The 17,770-nt window shown below is 46.7% G+C and overlaps 1 protein-coding gene across 1 annotated transcript in view; it reads right to left on the bottom strand.

The window, feature by feature from the left end:
* LOC123990477 overlaps positions 1–17,206 on the bottom strand; it is a 29,293-nt gene extending 12,087 nt beyond the window's left edge. Inside the window, exons 1-3 of the mRNA XM_046291023.1 lie at positions 17,056–17,206; positions 4,582–4,860; positions 1,747–1,973 (exon numbers count right to left, since the gene is read on the bottom strand). Of these exons, the coding sequence (XP_046146979.1) occupies positions 1,747–1,973; positions 4,582–4,837 (483 nt within the window). The 5' untranslated portion in view covers positions 4,838–4,860; positions 17,056–17,206. The remainder of the gene's footprint in view (positions 1–1,746; positions 1,974–4,581; positions 4,861–17,055) is intronic.
* Between the last annotated feature and the right edge of the window lie 564 nt (positions 17,207–17,770).

Genomic DNA, 17,770 nt, shown 5'->3' with positions numbered 1-17,770 from the left:
TTTCACTTTATATATTCACTTTGTATGTTGTCTACCTCACTTGCTTTGGCAATGTTAACACATGTTTCCCATGCCAATAAAGCCCTTGAATTGAATTGAATTGAGAGAGAGGCATAGAGTGAGTGGGGAGCGGCCGACTGTGTAAATGTGTGGGAGTGGGAGTGCTGGAACACGCACAGACTGGGAGAGAGAGAAAACAAGCACGGAATATTGACTCACCCAAGTAGAGTTCTTCTTACCAGTTATTTATCATCCTATCTAATTAAAAAAGACTTGGCATCAAACCGAGAGAAGGAAGCTAGATAAGATAGCTAGCTAGGCTACGCTAGGCCAGGCTAGGCTAATTCAGGCTACATGACAAAAGCTTCTCCCCGCCTGACAAAAACCGCAATTCAAACGTCTAAGATATCACCACATCGGTCCATGAACCCCAAACCGATCTAAATCTACACTGAACAACAATATAAAACGCAACATGTAACCATTTCAAAGATTGGCCGACTTCCAGATGCAGAAGGCCACCGATAGGTGGATGTAGTGGAATGAGATGCAGCCAAGCCGCCTTCCAGATGCAGAAGGCCACCGATAGGTCGATGTAGTGGAATGAGATGCAGCCAAGCCACCTTCCAGATGCAGAAGGCCACCGATAGGTCGATGTAGTGGAATGAGATGCAGCCAAGCCACCTTCCAGATGCAGAAGGCCACCGATAGGTCGATGTAGTGGAATGAGATGCAGATATATGTCTAGCTTAAATTGATGGATTTTAATGGGGATTATTATTATTTTTTAAATATAATTTTACCTTTGATTGACGCACCGGTGCTTCTCTTAAGGATGTTTAACCTGTCTACTCCCCCTTCATCTACACTGATTGAACAGGTGTCATCAATGACGGAACATAGCTTTCACCTGGATTCACCTGGTCAGTCTGTGTCATGGAAAGAGTAGTCGATCCTGATGTTCTCACTGTACTTCAGAAGTGTAAATAATCTCCTTTCTCAGTGTAAATAATCTCCTTTCTCAGTGTAAATAATCTCCTTTCTCAGTGTAAATAATCTCCTTTCTCAGTGTAAATAATCTCCTTTCTCAGTGTAAATAATCTCCTTTCTCAGTGTAAATAATCTCCTTTCTCAGTATAAATAATCTCCTTTCTCAGTGTAAATAATCTCCTTTCTCAGTGTAAATAATCTCCTTTCTCAGTGTAAATAATCTCCTTTCTCAGTGTAAATAATCTCCTTTCTCAGTGTAAATAATCTCCTTTCTCAGTGTAAATAATAGTACTTTAGGCTATAATAGGCTCCATCCTCTAGCATATCTGCTTGGTAATTGGTGGTGTTGGGTTGGGGGGGGGGGGTTCTATTGAATGGTTCTATTAAATTGTTCTATTGAATGGTTCTATTGAATGGTTCTATTGAATGGTTCTATTGAATGGTTCTATTGAATGGTTCTATTGAATGGTTCTATTGAATGGTTCTAGCTCAGAATGTGGTTGAATCGGTGACAAGGCTCTAATTTTAGCAGGCTTATTTGTGGCCACCTCAGTTGGCAAATTGTCTGGACTTTTCTTTTCACAGTGAATTACTTTATTTAACCTTTATTTAACGAGGCAAATAAGTTAAAGAACAAATTCTTATTTACAATGACGGCCTAGAGGAGCCACAAGCCAGAGCAGTCTGGCAGTGGGTGGCCCCAGCACCATACCCAACCAAACACACAGACACAGTTAGTTAACCTTTGACCCTTACCAGTTGAACATGGTCCTGGTGGAACTGGTCTCCGATCTCCCGGAGCTTACGTCCGATCCTGACCTCCGTGCTATCCTCCACCCGCTCTTCATCTAGTCTCTCCTCCATTCTCCTTCTCTCCTCCTCGTCGTCCTCTCTCCTACCCTCCCCCTCATCGTTCTGCCTCTCACCCGGATCGTCCATAGGCTCAAACTGAGCTGGGAAGTGCAAACAGAATCCAGCGTTGCCTGTGGGATGAAAAACATATATTGTTCAGTTGTTTTATAATGGCTGGATTTAGCCTCTGATTCACCATCGGTTAGTGAGATATGCAGTTGACCCAAACATAATAAACCAAAGAGTTTTGCAATTGGGTTTAATAATGATTTTTGGGGAGAAGGGTGTAGGGATTAGGGAGACAACAGATCTCTTCCCCCTATTTGAAGTGTACAGATTAGTATGGGGACCTGAGTTAGAACTGGCCCTCGACTCTGGTCTCGTGACAAGCAGCTAATCTTTCTAGATTTACTGGTGGTTGTGTTTATGTGCCAGGAACAGAAAACACAATGCTCCTTTTGTCTGTCACCAACGAGTGGCTGGCAGGCTAGGTGACTCACGGTGTTTACTTTAGCGTGGCGCCGCTGTACCGGCGCCAGTAACACTAAACTGGTTCTAGTTTCTTACAGTCAAATTATAGAGTACTAAAACAGTAGAAACTCCCTCTGTACAAGCGTGTCGGTAGAAACTCCCTCTATACGAGCGTGTCGGTAGAAACTCCCTCTATACGAGCGTGTCGGTAGAAACTCCCTCTATACGAGCGTGTCGGTAGAAACTCCCTCTATACGAGCGTGTCGGTAGAAACTCCCTCTATACGAGCGTGTCGGTAGAAACTCCCTCTATACGAGCGTGTCGGTAGAAACTCCCTCTATACGAGCGCGTCAGTAGAAACTCCCTCTATACGAGCGTGTCGGTAGTCAGTAGAAACTCCCTCTATACGAGCGCGTCGGTAGTCAGTAGAAACTCCCTCTATACGAGCGTGTCGGTAGTCAGTAGAAACTCCCTCTATACGAGCGCGTCGGTAGTCAGTAGAAACTCCCTCTATACGAGCGCGTCGGTAGAAACTCCCTCTATACGAGCGCGTCGGTAGTCAGTAGAAACTCCCTCTATACGAGCGCGTCGGTAGAAACTCCCTCTATACGAGCGCGTCGGTAGTCAGTAGAAACTCCCTCTATACGAGCGTGTCGGTAGAAACTCCCTCTATACGAGCGTGTCGGTAGAAACTCCCTCTATACGAGATTGTCGGTAGACAGTAGAAACTCCCTCTATACGAGCTTGTCGGTAGACAGTAGAAACTCCCTCTTTATGAGCGTGTCGGTAACCGGTAGAAACTCAAACATTAAAGTTGAACCAACAACAACCTTAATGAAACCCCCCCCTAGAAGAGCCACAAGCCAGAGCAGTCTGGCAGTTTAGTCACCGACCATTGGCACGCTTTACCTGCCATTGTCAAAGCCACTAAAGAAAACAATTATCTTTGTGTAATAAAAATAGATCTGTATGTTTCTCAGTCCACAGTGAGGGATGGACAGGAACACAAAGAGATGGAGGAGGCTGGAGATGGGGAACGAGTCCTAAACTGGATGTCGGTGAGAGGGGCAAAAGGTCACACATTATATAAAAAATAAAATAAATAAAATAATAAAATAATAAATAAATAAAATAATAAATAAATAAATGTGGAAAAAAGTGTCTAGTGTCTAGTGTCTAGTGTCTAGTGTCTAGTGTCTACGTCTACGACAAGTCATGGATCATAATAATTGCTGCCTGCTGGTTAGAACAGTAGGCTGTGTTTACGTGTCTGAACTTTGACCCAGACGTTGAGAACAAAATGGTCACCTCTCATTGGTCTGATAAACAGGCGGCAGTCAGACTGTGTTACTCAACGGTTTTACGCTGTTAGTGTGATGTCACACTGACATTACACCACACAACCTTCTATTCAAATGTGTCTGTCTGTGTGTTTTCCAGCCTCTGTCTGTTTGTTTCTCCTGAATGAGAAACTGTAAGAATGTGTATGAAACATGTAAAAAAAACATTAGACAAACAACCTCTACTGTGACGACAACACCAACACTACAACTGTCCTCTGGTCAGACCTAACCACACTACAACTGTCCTCTGGTCAGACCTAACCACACTACCACTGTCCTCTGGTCAGACCTAACCACACTACAACTGTCCTCTGGTCAGACCTAACCACACTACCACTGTCCTCTGGTCAGACCTAACCACACTACCACTGTCCTCTGGTCAGACCTAACCACACTACCACTGTCCTCTGGTCAGACCTAACCACACTACCACTGTCCTCTGGTCAGACCTAACCACACTACAACTGTCCTCTGGTCAGACCTAACCACACTACCACTGTCCTCTGGTCAGACCTAACCACACTACAACTGTCAACCCTTCATCTACATGACAACCCCTTCATCTACATGTCCTCTGGTCAGACCTAACCATTCATCTACCACTGTCCTCTGGTCATGTCCCTCCCATTCATCTACATGTCTGTCCATCTGGTGAGACCTAACCATTCATCTACATGTCAACCCCTTCATCTACATGTCTCCCCCATTCATCTACATGTCTCCCCCCATTCATCTACATGTCTCCTCCCATTCATCTACATGTCTCCTCCCCCTTCATCTACACTGATTGAAGTGGATTTAACAGGTGACATCAATAAGGGTTTCATATCTTTCACCTGGTCAGTCTGTCATGGAAAGAGCAGGAGTTCTTAATGTTTTATAAACTCAGTGTAGGTTTGATGTTATGTGTGGTAGTGGTTTTTACCATGGAGACACATTATGGCCTGGTGATTGTCCTGCAACCCACAGGGCAAAGTGTTGTTGTTGTGTCCCTCTGACCGCGGGACAATGGCATTGGGTCCGGTCGACATCTGTGTAGACCTGTCCTGGGTGTCCCCTCTGTCCCCGGCTTCTCTGGACCCTCTGCTGTCCATGGTGTGGAACTTGATGTCCCTGAAGGGGGTGCCCCAGCACTGTGAGGCAGGATGCTGAAGAGACATGTCCTCCTCCTCATCATCCATTAGGAGCCTCAGCGGTAGTCTCCCTACAGGAGAAGAGGAACGCATTAGAACAGGATGAGTGAGTGAGTGAGTGAGTGAGTGAGTGAGTGAGTGAGTGAGTGAGTGAGTGAGTGAGTGAGTGAGTGAGTGAGTGAGTGAGTGAGTGAGAGAGTGAGAGAGTGAGTGAGAGAGTGAGAGAGTGAGTGAGTGTGAGTGAGAAAAAGGCCCTCCTCTTTAGTGTCTGTGACAGAGACATGGGGGAATCTTTAGATGAAGTTGCTGTAAATCACGTGGAACATAACTTTGGCGACCAGCAATTCTTGAAAATGAAAAAAAAAGTCTCAATAGCAATCGAAGCCGTTAGTTTATAAAAGAACTGCTGAACTGAGGAAGTGGATGGAATGATTCATCATTAGACATTCATAACAGGTGCAAAAACACATGGGGATGTGTGGTAATACCACACCACAATCACTTCAACAACAAACAAAAAAACACACCTTTTCTCAAAAGCCAGTTTTAAAAAAAATCAGCCTGATTTTTGGAGTTTGTGAGTTGCCTTCACATCGGTGTCATGAGGCAGCAGTCACAGAGTATGGGGACCGAGAGTAAAGACTGCTCTCAATATGCCATACACACACACACACACACACACACACACACACACACACACACACACACACACACACACACACACACACACACACACACACACACACACACACACACACACACACAGAGCTGCTCCTGATAAGAGTGTCAGCCAACGGATCTGGCGTAAAGCTGCCTAACGGTCCCTAACGCTGCCTTCCCAGGGTGAAACCACAGTTCCTGCTGGAACTCCAAGCGTCCGCCACAACGAAAGCCACGAGCTTCATGGAGCAGAAAGAAAAACAAAACAAGTTTCACTGCACACGCCCCCCTCCTTCCCTCTCTCTCTCCCCCTCCTTCCCTCTCTCCCCCTCCTTCTCTCTCTCCCCCCCCTCCTCTCTCTCCCCCTCCTCCCCCTCTCTCCCCCCTCCTTCCCTCTCTCCCCCCCCTTCTCTCTCTCCCCCCTCCCTCCCTCTCTCTCCCTCTCTCTCCCCCTTCTTCCCCCTCTCTCTCTCTCCCTCCCTTCCCTCCCTCTCCCCCTCCCTCTCTCTCTCTCTCTCTCCCCCTCCTTCCCTCTCTCCTTCCCTCTCTCCACCCCCCTCTCCCTCCCCTCCTCCCCTCTCTCTCTCTCTCTCTCTCTCTCCCCCTCCCTCTCTCTCTCCTCCCTCTCCCCCCCTCCTCTCTCTCCTCTCTCCTTCTCCCTTCCCTCTCTCTCCTCTCTCCCTCCCTCTCCCTCTCTCTCCCCCTCCTTCCCTCTCTCCACCCCCCTCTCCTCTCTCCCCCTCCTTCCCTCCTTCCTCTCTCTCTCCCCCCTCCTTCCCTCTCTCTCCACCCCTCCTTCCCTCTCTCTCTCCTCCTCCCTCCCCCTCCTCCCCTCCTCCCCCTCCCTCTCTCTCTCTCCCCCTCCTTCCCTCTCTCTCTCTCTCCCCCTCCTTCCCTCTCTCCCTCCTTCCCTCTCTCTCTCCCCCTCCTTTCCTCTCTCCCCCTCCCCTTCCCTCCCCCTCTCTCTCCCCCTCCTTCCCTCTCTCCCCCTCCTACCCGATGAAGCACTACTAGGCACTTTCCTATGGTATGCTACAGCAAGTAGCAGATACTATGAACATGACACAACTAGTAAGTAAACCACGCTGGCAGTGGGCAGAAGGCTGGCACAGGGTTTCGCACACACACACACGACCCGACAGGCATGCCAACGTCTACTGCATGGTCACAGGGGCTGAGAGAGAGAGTAGTTCCCTCTGCTGTTCAGTCTGTGCACTGGGCTCTCTTCCATATCTCTCTCTCTGTCTGTCTTCCACCTCTCTCTTTCTGTCTCTCTTCCACATCTCTCTCTCTCTTTCTGTCTCTCTTCCACATCTCTCTCTCAGTCTGTCTCTCAGTCTGTCTCTCTTCCACGTCTCTCTCTCTGTCTGTCTCTCTTCCACATCTCTCTCTTCCACATCTCTCTCTCTCTGTCTGTCTCTCTTCCACATCTCTCTCTCTCTGTCTGTCTTCCACATCTCTCTCTCAGTCTGTCTCTCTTCCACATCTCTCTCTCAGTCTCTCTTCCACGCCTCTCTCTCTGTCTGTCTCTCTTCCACATCTCTCTCTTCCACATCTCTCTCTCTGTCTCTCTTCCACATCTCTCTCTCTCTTTCTGTCTCTCTTCCACATCTCTCTCTCTCTTTCTGTCTCTCTTCCACATCTCTCTCTCTCTTTCTGTCTCTCTTTCTGTCTCTCTTCCACATCTCTCTCTCTCTTTCTGTCTCTCTTCCACATCTCTCTCTCTCTCTGTCTCTCTTCCACATCTCTCTCTCTCTTTCTGTCTCTCTTCCACATCTCTCTCTCTCTTTCTGTCTCTCTTCCACATCTCTCTCTCTCTTTCTGTCTCTCTTCCACATCTCTCTCTCTCTTTCTGTCTCTCTTCCACATCTCTCTCTCTCTTCTGTCTCTCTTCCACATCTCTCTCTCTCTTCTGTCTCTCTTCCACATCTCTCTCTCTTTTCTGTCTCTCTTCCACATCTCTCTCTCTCTTTCTGTCTCTCTTCCACATCTCTCTCTCTCTTTCTGTCTCTCTTCCACATCTCTATCTCTCTCTCTCTTTCTGTCTCTCTTCCACATCTCTCTCTCAGTCTGTCTCTCTTCCACATCTCTCTCTCAGTCTGTCTCTCAGTCTGTCTCTCTTCCACGTCTCTCTCTCTGTCTGTCTCTCTTACACATCTCTCTCTTCCACATCTCTCTCTCTCTGTCTGTCTCTCTTCCACATCTCTCTCTCTCTGTCTGTCTTCCACATCTCTCTCTCAGTCTGTCTCTCTTCCACATCTCTCTCTCTGTCTCTCTTCCACGCCTCTCTCTCTGTCTGTCTCTCTTCCACATCTCTCTCTCAGTCTGTCTCTCAGTCTGTCTCTCTTCCACGTCTCTCTCTCTGTCTGTCTCTCTTCCACATCTCTCTCTTCCACATCTCTCTCTCTCTGTCTGTCTCTCTTCCACATCTCTCTCTCTCTGTCTGTCTTCCACATCTCTCTCTCAGTCTGTCTCTCTTCCACATCTCTCTCTCAGTCTCTCTTCCACGCCTCTCTCTCTGTCTGTCTCTCTTCCACATCTCTCTCTTCCACATCTCTCTCTCTGTCTGTCTTCCACATCTCTCTCTCTCTGTCTGTCTTCCACATCTCTCTCTCTCTGTCTGTCTCTCTTCCACATCTCTCTCTTCCACATCTCTCTCTGTCTGTCTCTCTTCCACATCTCTCTCTGTCTGTCTCTCTTCCACATCTCTCTCTCTGTCTGTCTGTCTTCCACATCTCTCTCTCTGTCTGTCTCTCTTCCACATCTCTCTCTCTCTGTCTGTCTCTCTTCCACATCTCTCTCTCTCTGTCTGTCTCTCTTCCACATCTCTCTCTCTCTGTCTGTCTCTCTTCCACATCTCTCTCTCTCTGTCTGTCTCTCTTCCACATCTCTCTCTCTGTCTGTCTCTCTTCCACATCTCTCTCTCTGTCTGTCTCTCTTCCACATCTCTCTCTTCCACATCTCTCTCTCTCTGTCTGTCTCTCTTCCACATCTCTCTCTCTCTGTCTGTCTTCCACATCTCTCTCTCAGTCTGTCTCTCTTCCACATCTCTTCTCTGTCTCTCTTCCACGCCTACTTTGTCTGTCTCTCTTCCACATCTCTTCTTCCACATCTTCTTTATGTCTGTCTTCCACATCTTCCTACTCTGTCTGTCTTCCACATCTCTCTCTTCTGTCTGTCTTCCACATCTCTCTCTCTGTCTGTCTCTCTTCCACATCTCTCTCTTCCACATCTCTCTCTCTCTGTCTGTCTCTCTTCCACATCTCTCTCTCTCTGTCTGTCTCTCTTCCACATCTCTCTCTCTCTGTCTGTCTCTCTTCCACATCTCTCTCTCTGTCTGTCTGTCTTCCACATCTCTCTCTCTCTGTCTGTCTGTCTTCCACATCTCTCTCTCTGTCTGTCTGTCTTCCACATCTCTCTCTCTGTCTGTCTTCCACATCTCTCTCTCTCTGTCTGTCTTCCACATCTCTCTCTCTGTCTGTCTCTCTTCCACATCTCTCTCTTCCACATCTCTCTCTCTCTGTCTGTCTGTCTCTCTTCCACATCTCTCTCTCTCTCTGTCTGTCTCTCTTCCACATCTCTCTCTCTCTGTCTGTCTCTCTTCCACATCTCTCTCTCTGTCTGTCTGTCTTCCACATCTCTCTCTCTCTGTCTGTCTGTCTTCCACATCTCTCTCTCTCTGTCTGTCTGTCTTCCACATCTCTCTCTCTCTGTCTGTCTGTCTTCCACATCTCTCTCTCTGTCTGTCTCTCTTCCACATCTCTCTCTCTCTCTGTCTGTCTTCCACATCTCTCTCTCTCTGTCTGTCTTCCACATCTCTCTCTCTGTCTGTCTCTCTTCCACATCTCTCTCTTCCACATCTCTCTCTGTCTGTCTGTCTTCCACATCTCTCTCTCTCTGTCTGTCTCTCTTCCACATCTCTCTCTCTCTGTCTGTCTTCCACATCTCTCCCTCTCTGTCTGTCTTCCACATCTCTCTCTCTCTGTCTGTCTTCCACATCTCTCTCTCTCTGTCTGTCTCTCTTCCACATCTCTCTCTTCCACATCTCTCTCTCTCTGTCTGTCTCTCTTCCACATCTCTCTCTCTCTGTCTGTCTCTCTTCCACATCTCTCTCTCTCTGTCTGTCTCTCTTCCACATCTCTCTCTCTGTCTGTCTGTCTTCCACATCTCTCTCTCTCTGTCTGTCTGTCTTCCACATCTCTCTCTCTCTGTCTGTCTGTCTTCCACATCTCTCTCTCTCTGTCTGTCTTCCACATCTCTCTCTCTCTGTCTGTCTTCCACATCTCTCTCTCTGTCTGTCTCTCTTCCACATCTCTCTCTTCCACATCTCTCTCTCTCTGTCTGTCTGTCTCTCTTCCACATCTCTCTCTCTGTCTGTCTGTCTCTCTTCCACATCTCTCTCTCTCTGTCTGTCTGTCTTCCACATCTCTCTCTCTGTCTGTCTGTCTTCCACATCTCTCTCTGTCTGTCTTCCACATCTCTCTCTCTCTGTCTGTCTTCCACATCTCTCTCTCTGTCTGTCTTCCACATCTCTCTCTCTGTCTGTCTCTCTTCCACATCTCTCTTCCACATCTCTCTCTGTCTGTCTGTCTTCCACATCTCTCTCTCTGTCTGTCTCTCTTCCACATCTCTCTCTCTGTCTGTCTGTCTTCCACATCTCTCTCTCTGTCTGTCTCTCTTCCACATCTCTCTCTCTCTGTCTGTCTCTCTTCCACATCTCTCTCTGTCTGTCTCTCTTCCACATCTCTCTCTGTCTCTCTTCCACATCTCTCTCTCTCTGTCTGTCTCTCTTCCACATCTCTCTCTCTCTGTCTGTCTTCTTCCACATCTCTCTCTCTGTCTGTCTCTCTTCCACATCTCTCTCTGTCTGTCTCTCTTCCACATCTCTCTTCCACATCTCTCTCTCTGTCTGTCTCTCTTCCACATCTCTCTCTCTCTGTCTGTCTTCCACATCTCTCTCTCCGTCTGTCTGTCTCTCTTCCACATCTCTCTTCCACATCTCTCTCTGTCTGTCTTCCACATCTCTCTCTCTGTCTGTCTCTCTTCCACATCTCTCTCCACATCTCTCTCTCTGTCTGTCTCTTCCACATCTCTCATCTCTCTCTCTCTGTCTGTCTTCCACATCTCTCTCTCTGTCTGTCTCTCTTCCACATCTCTCTCTTCCACATCTCTCTCTCTCTCTCTGTCTGTCTCTCTTCCACATCTCTCTCTGTCTGTCTCTCTTCCACATCTCTCTCTTCCACATCTCTCTCTCTGTCTGTCTTCCACATCTCTCTCTCTCTGTCTGTCTCTCTTCCACATCTCTCTCTCTCTGTCTGTCTCTCTTCCACATCTCTCTCTTCCACATCTCTCTCTCTGTCTCTCTTCCACATCTCTCTCTCTCTGTCTGTCTCTCTTCCACATGTCTCTCTTCCACATCTCTCTCTCTGTCTGTCTGTCTCTCTTCCACATCTCTCTCTCTGTCTGTCTGTCTTCCACATCTCTCTCTCTCTCTCTCTGTTCTCTTCCACATCTCTCTCTCTCTGTCTGTCTCTCTTCTCTCTCTCTTTCCACATCTCTCTGTCTGTCTCTCTTCCACATCTCTCTCTCTCTGTCTGTCTCTCTTCCACATCTCTCTCTCTCTCTGTCTGTCTCTCTTCCACATCTCTCTCTCTGTCTGTCTCTCTTCCACATCTCTCTCTCTCTCTCTGTCTGTCTCTCTTCCACATCTCTCTCTCTCTCTGTCTGTCTCTCTTCCACATCTCTCTCTGTCTGTCTCTCTTCCACATCTCTCTCTCTGTCTGTCTCTCTTCCACATCTCTCTCTCTCTCTGTCTGTCTCTCTTCCACATCTCTCTCTCTCTCCGTCTGTCTCTCTTCCACATCTCTCTCTCTCTCCGTCTGTCTCTCTTCCACATCTCTCTCTCTCTCTCTCCGTCTGTCTTCCACATCTCTCTCTCTCTCCGTCTGTCTTCCACATCTCTCTCTCTCCGTCTGTCTGTCTTCCACATCTCTCTCTCTCTCCGTCTGTCTTCCACATCTCTCTCTCTCTGTCTGTCTCTCTTCCACATCTCTCTCTTCCACATCTCTCTCTCTCTGTCTGTCTCTCTTCCACATCTCTCTCTCTCTCTGTCTGTCTCTCTTCCACATCTCTCTCTCTCTGTCTGTCTCTCTTCCACATCTCTCTCTCTGTCTGTCTGTCTTCCACATCTCTCTCTCTCTGTCTGTCTGTCTTCCACATCTCTCTCTCTCTGTCTGTCTTCCACATCTCTCTCTCTCTGTCTGTCTGTCTTCCACATCTCTCTCTGTCTGTCTCTCTTCCACATCTCTCTCTCTCTGTCTGTCTTCCACATCTCTCTCTCTCTGTCTGTCTTCCACATCTCTCTCTCTGTCTGTCTCTCTTCCACATCTCTCTCTTCCACATCTCTCTCTGTCTGTCTTCCACATCTCTCTCTCTCTGTCTGTCTCTCTTCCACATCTCTCTCTCTGTCTGTCTGTCTTCCACATCTCTCTCTCTCTGTCTGTCTCTCTTCCACATCTCTCTCTCTCTGTCTGTCTGTCTTCCACATCTCTCTCTCTCTCTGTCTGTCTCTCTTCCACATCTCTCTCTCTGTCTGTCTCTCTTCCACATCTCTCTCTCTCTGTCTGTCTCTCTTCCACATCTCTCTCTCTCTGTCTGTCTCTCTTCCACATCTCTCTCTCTGTCTGTCTCTCTTCCACATCTCTCTCTCTTGTCTGTCTCTCTTCCACATCTCTCTCTCTCTGTCTGTCTTCCACATCTCTCTCTCTCCGTCTGTCTCTCTTCCACATCTCTCTTCCACATCTCTCTCTCTCTGTCTGTCTTCCACATCTCTCTCTCTCTGTCTGTCTCTCTTCCACATCTCTCTCTTCCACATCTCTCTCTCTCTGTCTGTCTCTCTTCCACATCTCTCTTCCACATCTCTCTCTCTGTCTGTCTTCCACATCTCTCTCTCTCTGTCTGTCTCTCTTCCACATCTCTCTCTTCCACATCTCTCTCTCTCTCTCTGTCTGTCTCTCTTCCACATCTCTCTCTCTCTGTCTGTCTCTCTTCCACATCTCTCTCTTCCACATCTCTCTCTCTCTGTCTGTCTTCCACATCTCTCTCTCTCTGTCTGTCTCTCTTCCACATCTCTCTTCCACATCTCTCTCTCTCTGTCTGTCTCTCTTCCACATCTCTCTCTTCCACATCTCTCTCTCTCTGTCTGTCTTCCACATCTCTCTCTCTCTGTCTGTCTCTCTTCCACATCTCTCTCTTCCACATCTCTCTCTCTCTGTCTGTCTCTCTTCCACATCTCTCTCTCTCTGTCTGTCTTCCACATCTCTCTCTCTCTGTCTGTCTCTCTTCCACATCTCTCTCTTCCACATCTCTCTCTCTCTGTCTGTCTCTCTTCCACATCTCTCTTCCACATCTCTCTCTCTCTCTCTGTCTGTCTCTCTTCCACATCTCTCTCTCTCTCTCTGTCTGTCTCTCTTCCACATCTCTCTCTTCTGTCTGTCTCTCTTCCACATCTCTCTCTGTCTGTCTGTCTTCCACATCTCTCTCTCTCTGTCTGTCTCTCTTCCACATCTCTCTTCCACATCTCTCTCTCTCTGTCTGTCTTCCACATCTCTCTCTCTCTGTCTGTCTCTCTTCCACATCTCTCTCTTCCACATCTCTCTCTCTCTGTCTGTCTCTCTTCCACATCTCTCTTCCACATCTCTCTCTCTCTGTCTGTCTTCCACATCTCTCTCTCTCTGTCTGTCTCTCTTCCACATCTCTCTCTTCCACATCTCTCTCTCTCTCTCTGTCTGTCTCTCTTCCACATCTCTCTCTCTCTGTCTGTCTCTCTTCCACATCTCTCTCTTCCACATCTCTCTCTCTCTGTCTGTCTTCCACATCTCTCTCTCTCTGTCTGTCTCTCTTCCACATCTCTCTTCCACATCTCTCTCTCTCTGTCTGTCTCTCTTCCACATCTCTCTCTTCCACATCTCTCTCTCTCTGTCTGTCTTCCACATCTCTCTCTCTCTGTCTGTCTCTCTTCCACATCTCTCTCTTCCACATCTCTCTCTCTCTGTCTGTCTCTCTTCCACATCTCTCTCTCTCTGTCTGTCTTCCACATCTCTCTCTCTCTGTCTGTCTCTCTTCCACATCTCTCTCTTCCACATCTCTCTCTCTCGTCTGTCTCTCTTCCACATCTCTCTCTCTCTCTCTGTCTGTCTCTCTTCCACATCTCTCTCTCTCTCTCTGTCTGTCTCTCTTCCACATCTCTCTCTCTCTCTCTGTCTGTCTCTCCTCCACATCTCTCTCTCTGTCTGTCTCTCTTCCACATCTCTCTCTCTCTCTCTCTCTGTCTGTCTCTCTTCCACATCTCTCTCTCTCTCTCCTGTCTCTCTTCCACATCTCTCTCTCTGTCTGTCTCTCTTCCACATCTCTCTCTCTCTCCGTCTGTCTCTCTTCCACATCTCTCTCTCTCTCTCCGTCTGTCTCTCTTCCACATCTCTCTCTCTCTCCGTCTGTCTCTCTTCCACATCTCTCTCTCTCCGTCTGTCTCTCTTCCACATCTCTCTCTCTCTCGTCTGTCTGTCTTCCACATCTCTCTCTCTCTCCGTCTGTCTTCCACATCTCTCTCTCTCCGTCTGTCTCTCTTCCACATCTCTCTCTCTCTCCGTCTGTCTTCCACATCTCTCTCTCTCTCCGTCTGTCTTCCACATCTCTCTCTCTCTCCGTCTGTCTTCCACATCTCTCTCTCTCTCCGTCTGTCTTCCACATCTCTCTCTCTCTCCGTCTGTCTTCCACATCTCTCTCTCTCTCCGTCTGTCTTCCACATCTCTCTCTCTCTCCGTCTGTCTTCCACATCTCTCTCTCTCCGTCTGTCTTCCACATCTCTCTCTCTCTCCGTCTGTCTTCCACATCTCTCTCTCTCTCCGTCTGTCTTCCACATCTCTCTCTCTCTCCGTCTGTCTTCCACATCTCTCTCTCTCTCCGTCTGTCTTCCACATCTCTCTCTCTCTCCGTCTGTCTTCCACATCTCTCTCTCTCTCCGTCTGTCTTCCACATCTCTCTCTCTCTCCGTCTGTCTTCCACATCTCTCTCTCTGTCTTCCACATCTCTCTTCCACTGTCTTCCACATCTCTCTCTCTCCGTCTGTCTTCCACATCTCTCTCTCTCTCCGTCTGTCTTCCACATCTCTCTCTCTCTCCGTCTGTCTTCCACATCTCTCTCTCCGTCTGTCTTCCACATCTCTCTCTCCGTCTGTCTTCCACATCTCTCTCTCTCTGTCTTCCACATCTCTCTCTCTGTCTGTCTTCCACATCTCTCTCTCTGTCTGTCTTCCACATCTCTCTCTCTGTCTGTCTTCCACATCTCTCTCTCTGTCTGTCTTCCACATCTCTCTCTCTGTCTGTCTTCCACATCTCTCTCTCTCTGTCTGTCTTCCACATCTCTCTCTCTGTCTGTCTTCCACATCTCTCTCTCTGTCTGTCTTCCACATCTCGCTGTCTGTCTTCCACATCTCTCTGTCTGTCTTCCACATCTCTCTGTCTGTCTTCCACATCTCTCTGTCTGTCTTCCACATCTCTCTGTCTGTCTTCCACATCTCTCTGTCTGTCTTCCACATCTCTCTGTCTGTCTTCCACATCTCTCTGTCTGTCTTCCACATCTCTCTGTCTGTCTTCCACATCTCTCTGTCTGTCTTCCACATCTCTCTGTCTGTCTTCCACATCTCTCTGTCTGTCTTCCACATCTCTCTGTCTGTCTTCCACATCTCTCTGTCTGTCTTCCACATCTCTCTGTCTGTCTTCCACATCTCTATGTCTGTCTTCCACATCTCTCCCTTTATTGGCAGAAGGTCAAGGCACAAGGTGGGCTGTATACCCAGGCACCTGCTATTGTAACAGGCTATGGGAGAATGCAGTACTAGGCATCATTGGCACAGCACAGCCTGTCTAAATGGTGTGTATTTTCTAATTACCATGAAATTGGTTTGAAAAAAATATATGTAATTCCTAATCATTGGATATGAAATAGGTTACAATCTAAACAAAATGGCTTTTAAAAACGTTTTTCTTCATAATTCAAAGTCATCCTAGAAAGCGTCTGCTAAATGACTTAAATGTAAATGTAAATCGGGGTGAATTTGGGGGCATGTGGTGCTAGTCTGGGGAACCCCATTAGCCTACATTCATCTGTTGAGGCAACCTGGATTCAGGGGTCGACGTAACATAGTAAATGTATATCCGGGACACTCAAATTAGTATGATATGTTACGTTTCGTATTGTATGTATTCATTTGTGGATGTCCATTATCCATTAGGTATTATATGTTACGACAATTTGTTATGGCAAATCATACAATATATTATGAATTTGGAATCGTACGATATGCTACGAATTCCAATTTGTTCTGGCTAATGTTAGCTAGGTGGCCAAAGCTAACATTAGCTAACATGCTAAATATTTGCAAAGTTGCTAATTATATAAAAAACTGCTAATGTTGACCGTGATAAGATTTGAACACGCTAACTTTGGCTTGCTAGACATTAGCCTTACATGCCTACCCATCCACCCCAACGCTAATTATATATTTTTTTAAATCAGCGCACTAATATCATACTAATTTGAGTGTCACGGATTTATGTTTAATATGTTATGTACATTTACGTAATTTAGTTGACGCTCTTATCCATAGTGACTTACAGGAGCAATTTAGGTAAAGTGCCTTGCTCAAGGGCACATCAACAGACCCCACCCCCTAGTCGGCTCAGAGATTCGAACCAGCAGCCTTTCGGTTATTGGCCTAAAACTCTTAACCGCTATGCTACCTGCCGCCCAACATGTCTAGTCTATGAGACCAGGCTGGTTGAGGTTCGCGTGGCAAGCAGGCTGCCATGGGCAGTCACTCTCCAAGTAAACAAACCGTCTATGGTTCTGTGTGCGTAGCAAATATGTTATAACGTGATACTGCCGTACGATAAACATAGTTTCGTGTAAATTACATATTGATTTAGCTTTGGACATTGTAGCGAAAACAATAAATGACAGTGCGACAGACTCTTGAAAGTACACACACACTGCCAGGGTTAATTATGAGGAAAACGTCATTAATTTATCCCGTGCAGCGAAATCATTCCAATCTCAATTTGATACAGGTCGCGCGAGTTGGGACGCTCAACTAACTCCCTTGTTGTCGGATTTTATTTGGCCTATCAATTCCAGACATTAGTCCCAAAACATTCTTACTAAATGTCAACCACAACACAAAATGTCATCTAAAATCGGATTTTCTAAACAACAGTGGTGGAAACAAGGCAAGAAGCAGAACAACTGATCCGCACTTTCATTCTATTCAGTCACTCAATCAATTAATTATCCGCTAAATAGGCTAATTTTAATTGATTCAAAAATGCATTAATTAACTCGTTTAAAGGCCCTCCTTGATTGCGCTGCCTGGAGGCTATTTCACTGTAAACAGAAAGCGGTTGACAGACAATCCATCACACACAACCCGATGACGGTGCATGTTCACCGCATTTGTTTACAAACTGGGTGACCCGGCAGCACACTGACAACTTCAACCAAAATCTACAAATGTCATTTTATAAACGAACCGAATCATATATAGGACTCACCGCCAGTTAAGTAAGTTACTTTCGTTGTGATTGGTGGTATCTTGTCAACTTGTCGTTACTGATTCTCCAGAATTAAATAGAGCTGCGTATCCTTCAACCTCTTGCATTTACAGTCTCTCAGATGAACGTTTGCAGTTTCTGTACAAGTGTTTTTTTTCTCTCTCTCTCAAGTACCAGTGACAAATCGGTCCGCCCAGACAAGGCGAATAAAATATGGAAATCAATTCTCTTAAAGTGACAGTCCATCAATTTGTTGGTCTGCCTTGCCATCACGCAAAACCCATGTCAATAAAAAAACGCTCTTTCGTGATTTATTAGGTGTGCTTGCTGAAGACAAAGCACAAATGTAGCTTTCTTACATATTCATATTATTTTATTTAACCTTTATTTAACGAGGCAAGTCAGTTAAGAACAAATTATTATTTACAATGACGGCCTAGTGGGGTAATTGCCTTGTTCTGGGGCAGAACGACAGATTATTGTGGCGCTTGCAAAAAATAATCTCCCAGTAACATATTTAACATACTTCTTCTTCTTCTTATTCTTTATCACTCAACTTCTATATTGTTTAGGCCGAAATGTTTAACATTTGTTGATATCTTGTATACTTTTCAAGTTCTACATTTAGTTTAGTCCTTCTTTTGGTCAATGCTTCATTCACTTTCATGGCATTTCCTCGAGATTCAAAAAATGAGGCATGTAACACAAATCAGGG

Source organism: Oncorhynchus gorbuscha, linkage group LG12 (assembly GCF_021184085.1).
Source record: "Oncorhynchus gorbuscha isolate QuinsamMale2020 ecotype Even-year linkage group LG12, OgorEven_v1.0, whole genome shotgun sequence".
Classification (NCBI taxonomy): Eukaryota; Metazoa; Chordata; class Actinopteri; order Salmoniformes; family Salmonidae; genus Oncorhynchus; species Oncorhynchus gorbuscha.
The sequence above is the reverse complement of the archived record's forward strand: the minus strand, read 5'-3'. Positions and strand labels throughout refer to the sequence as shown.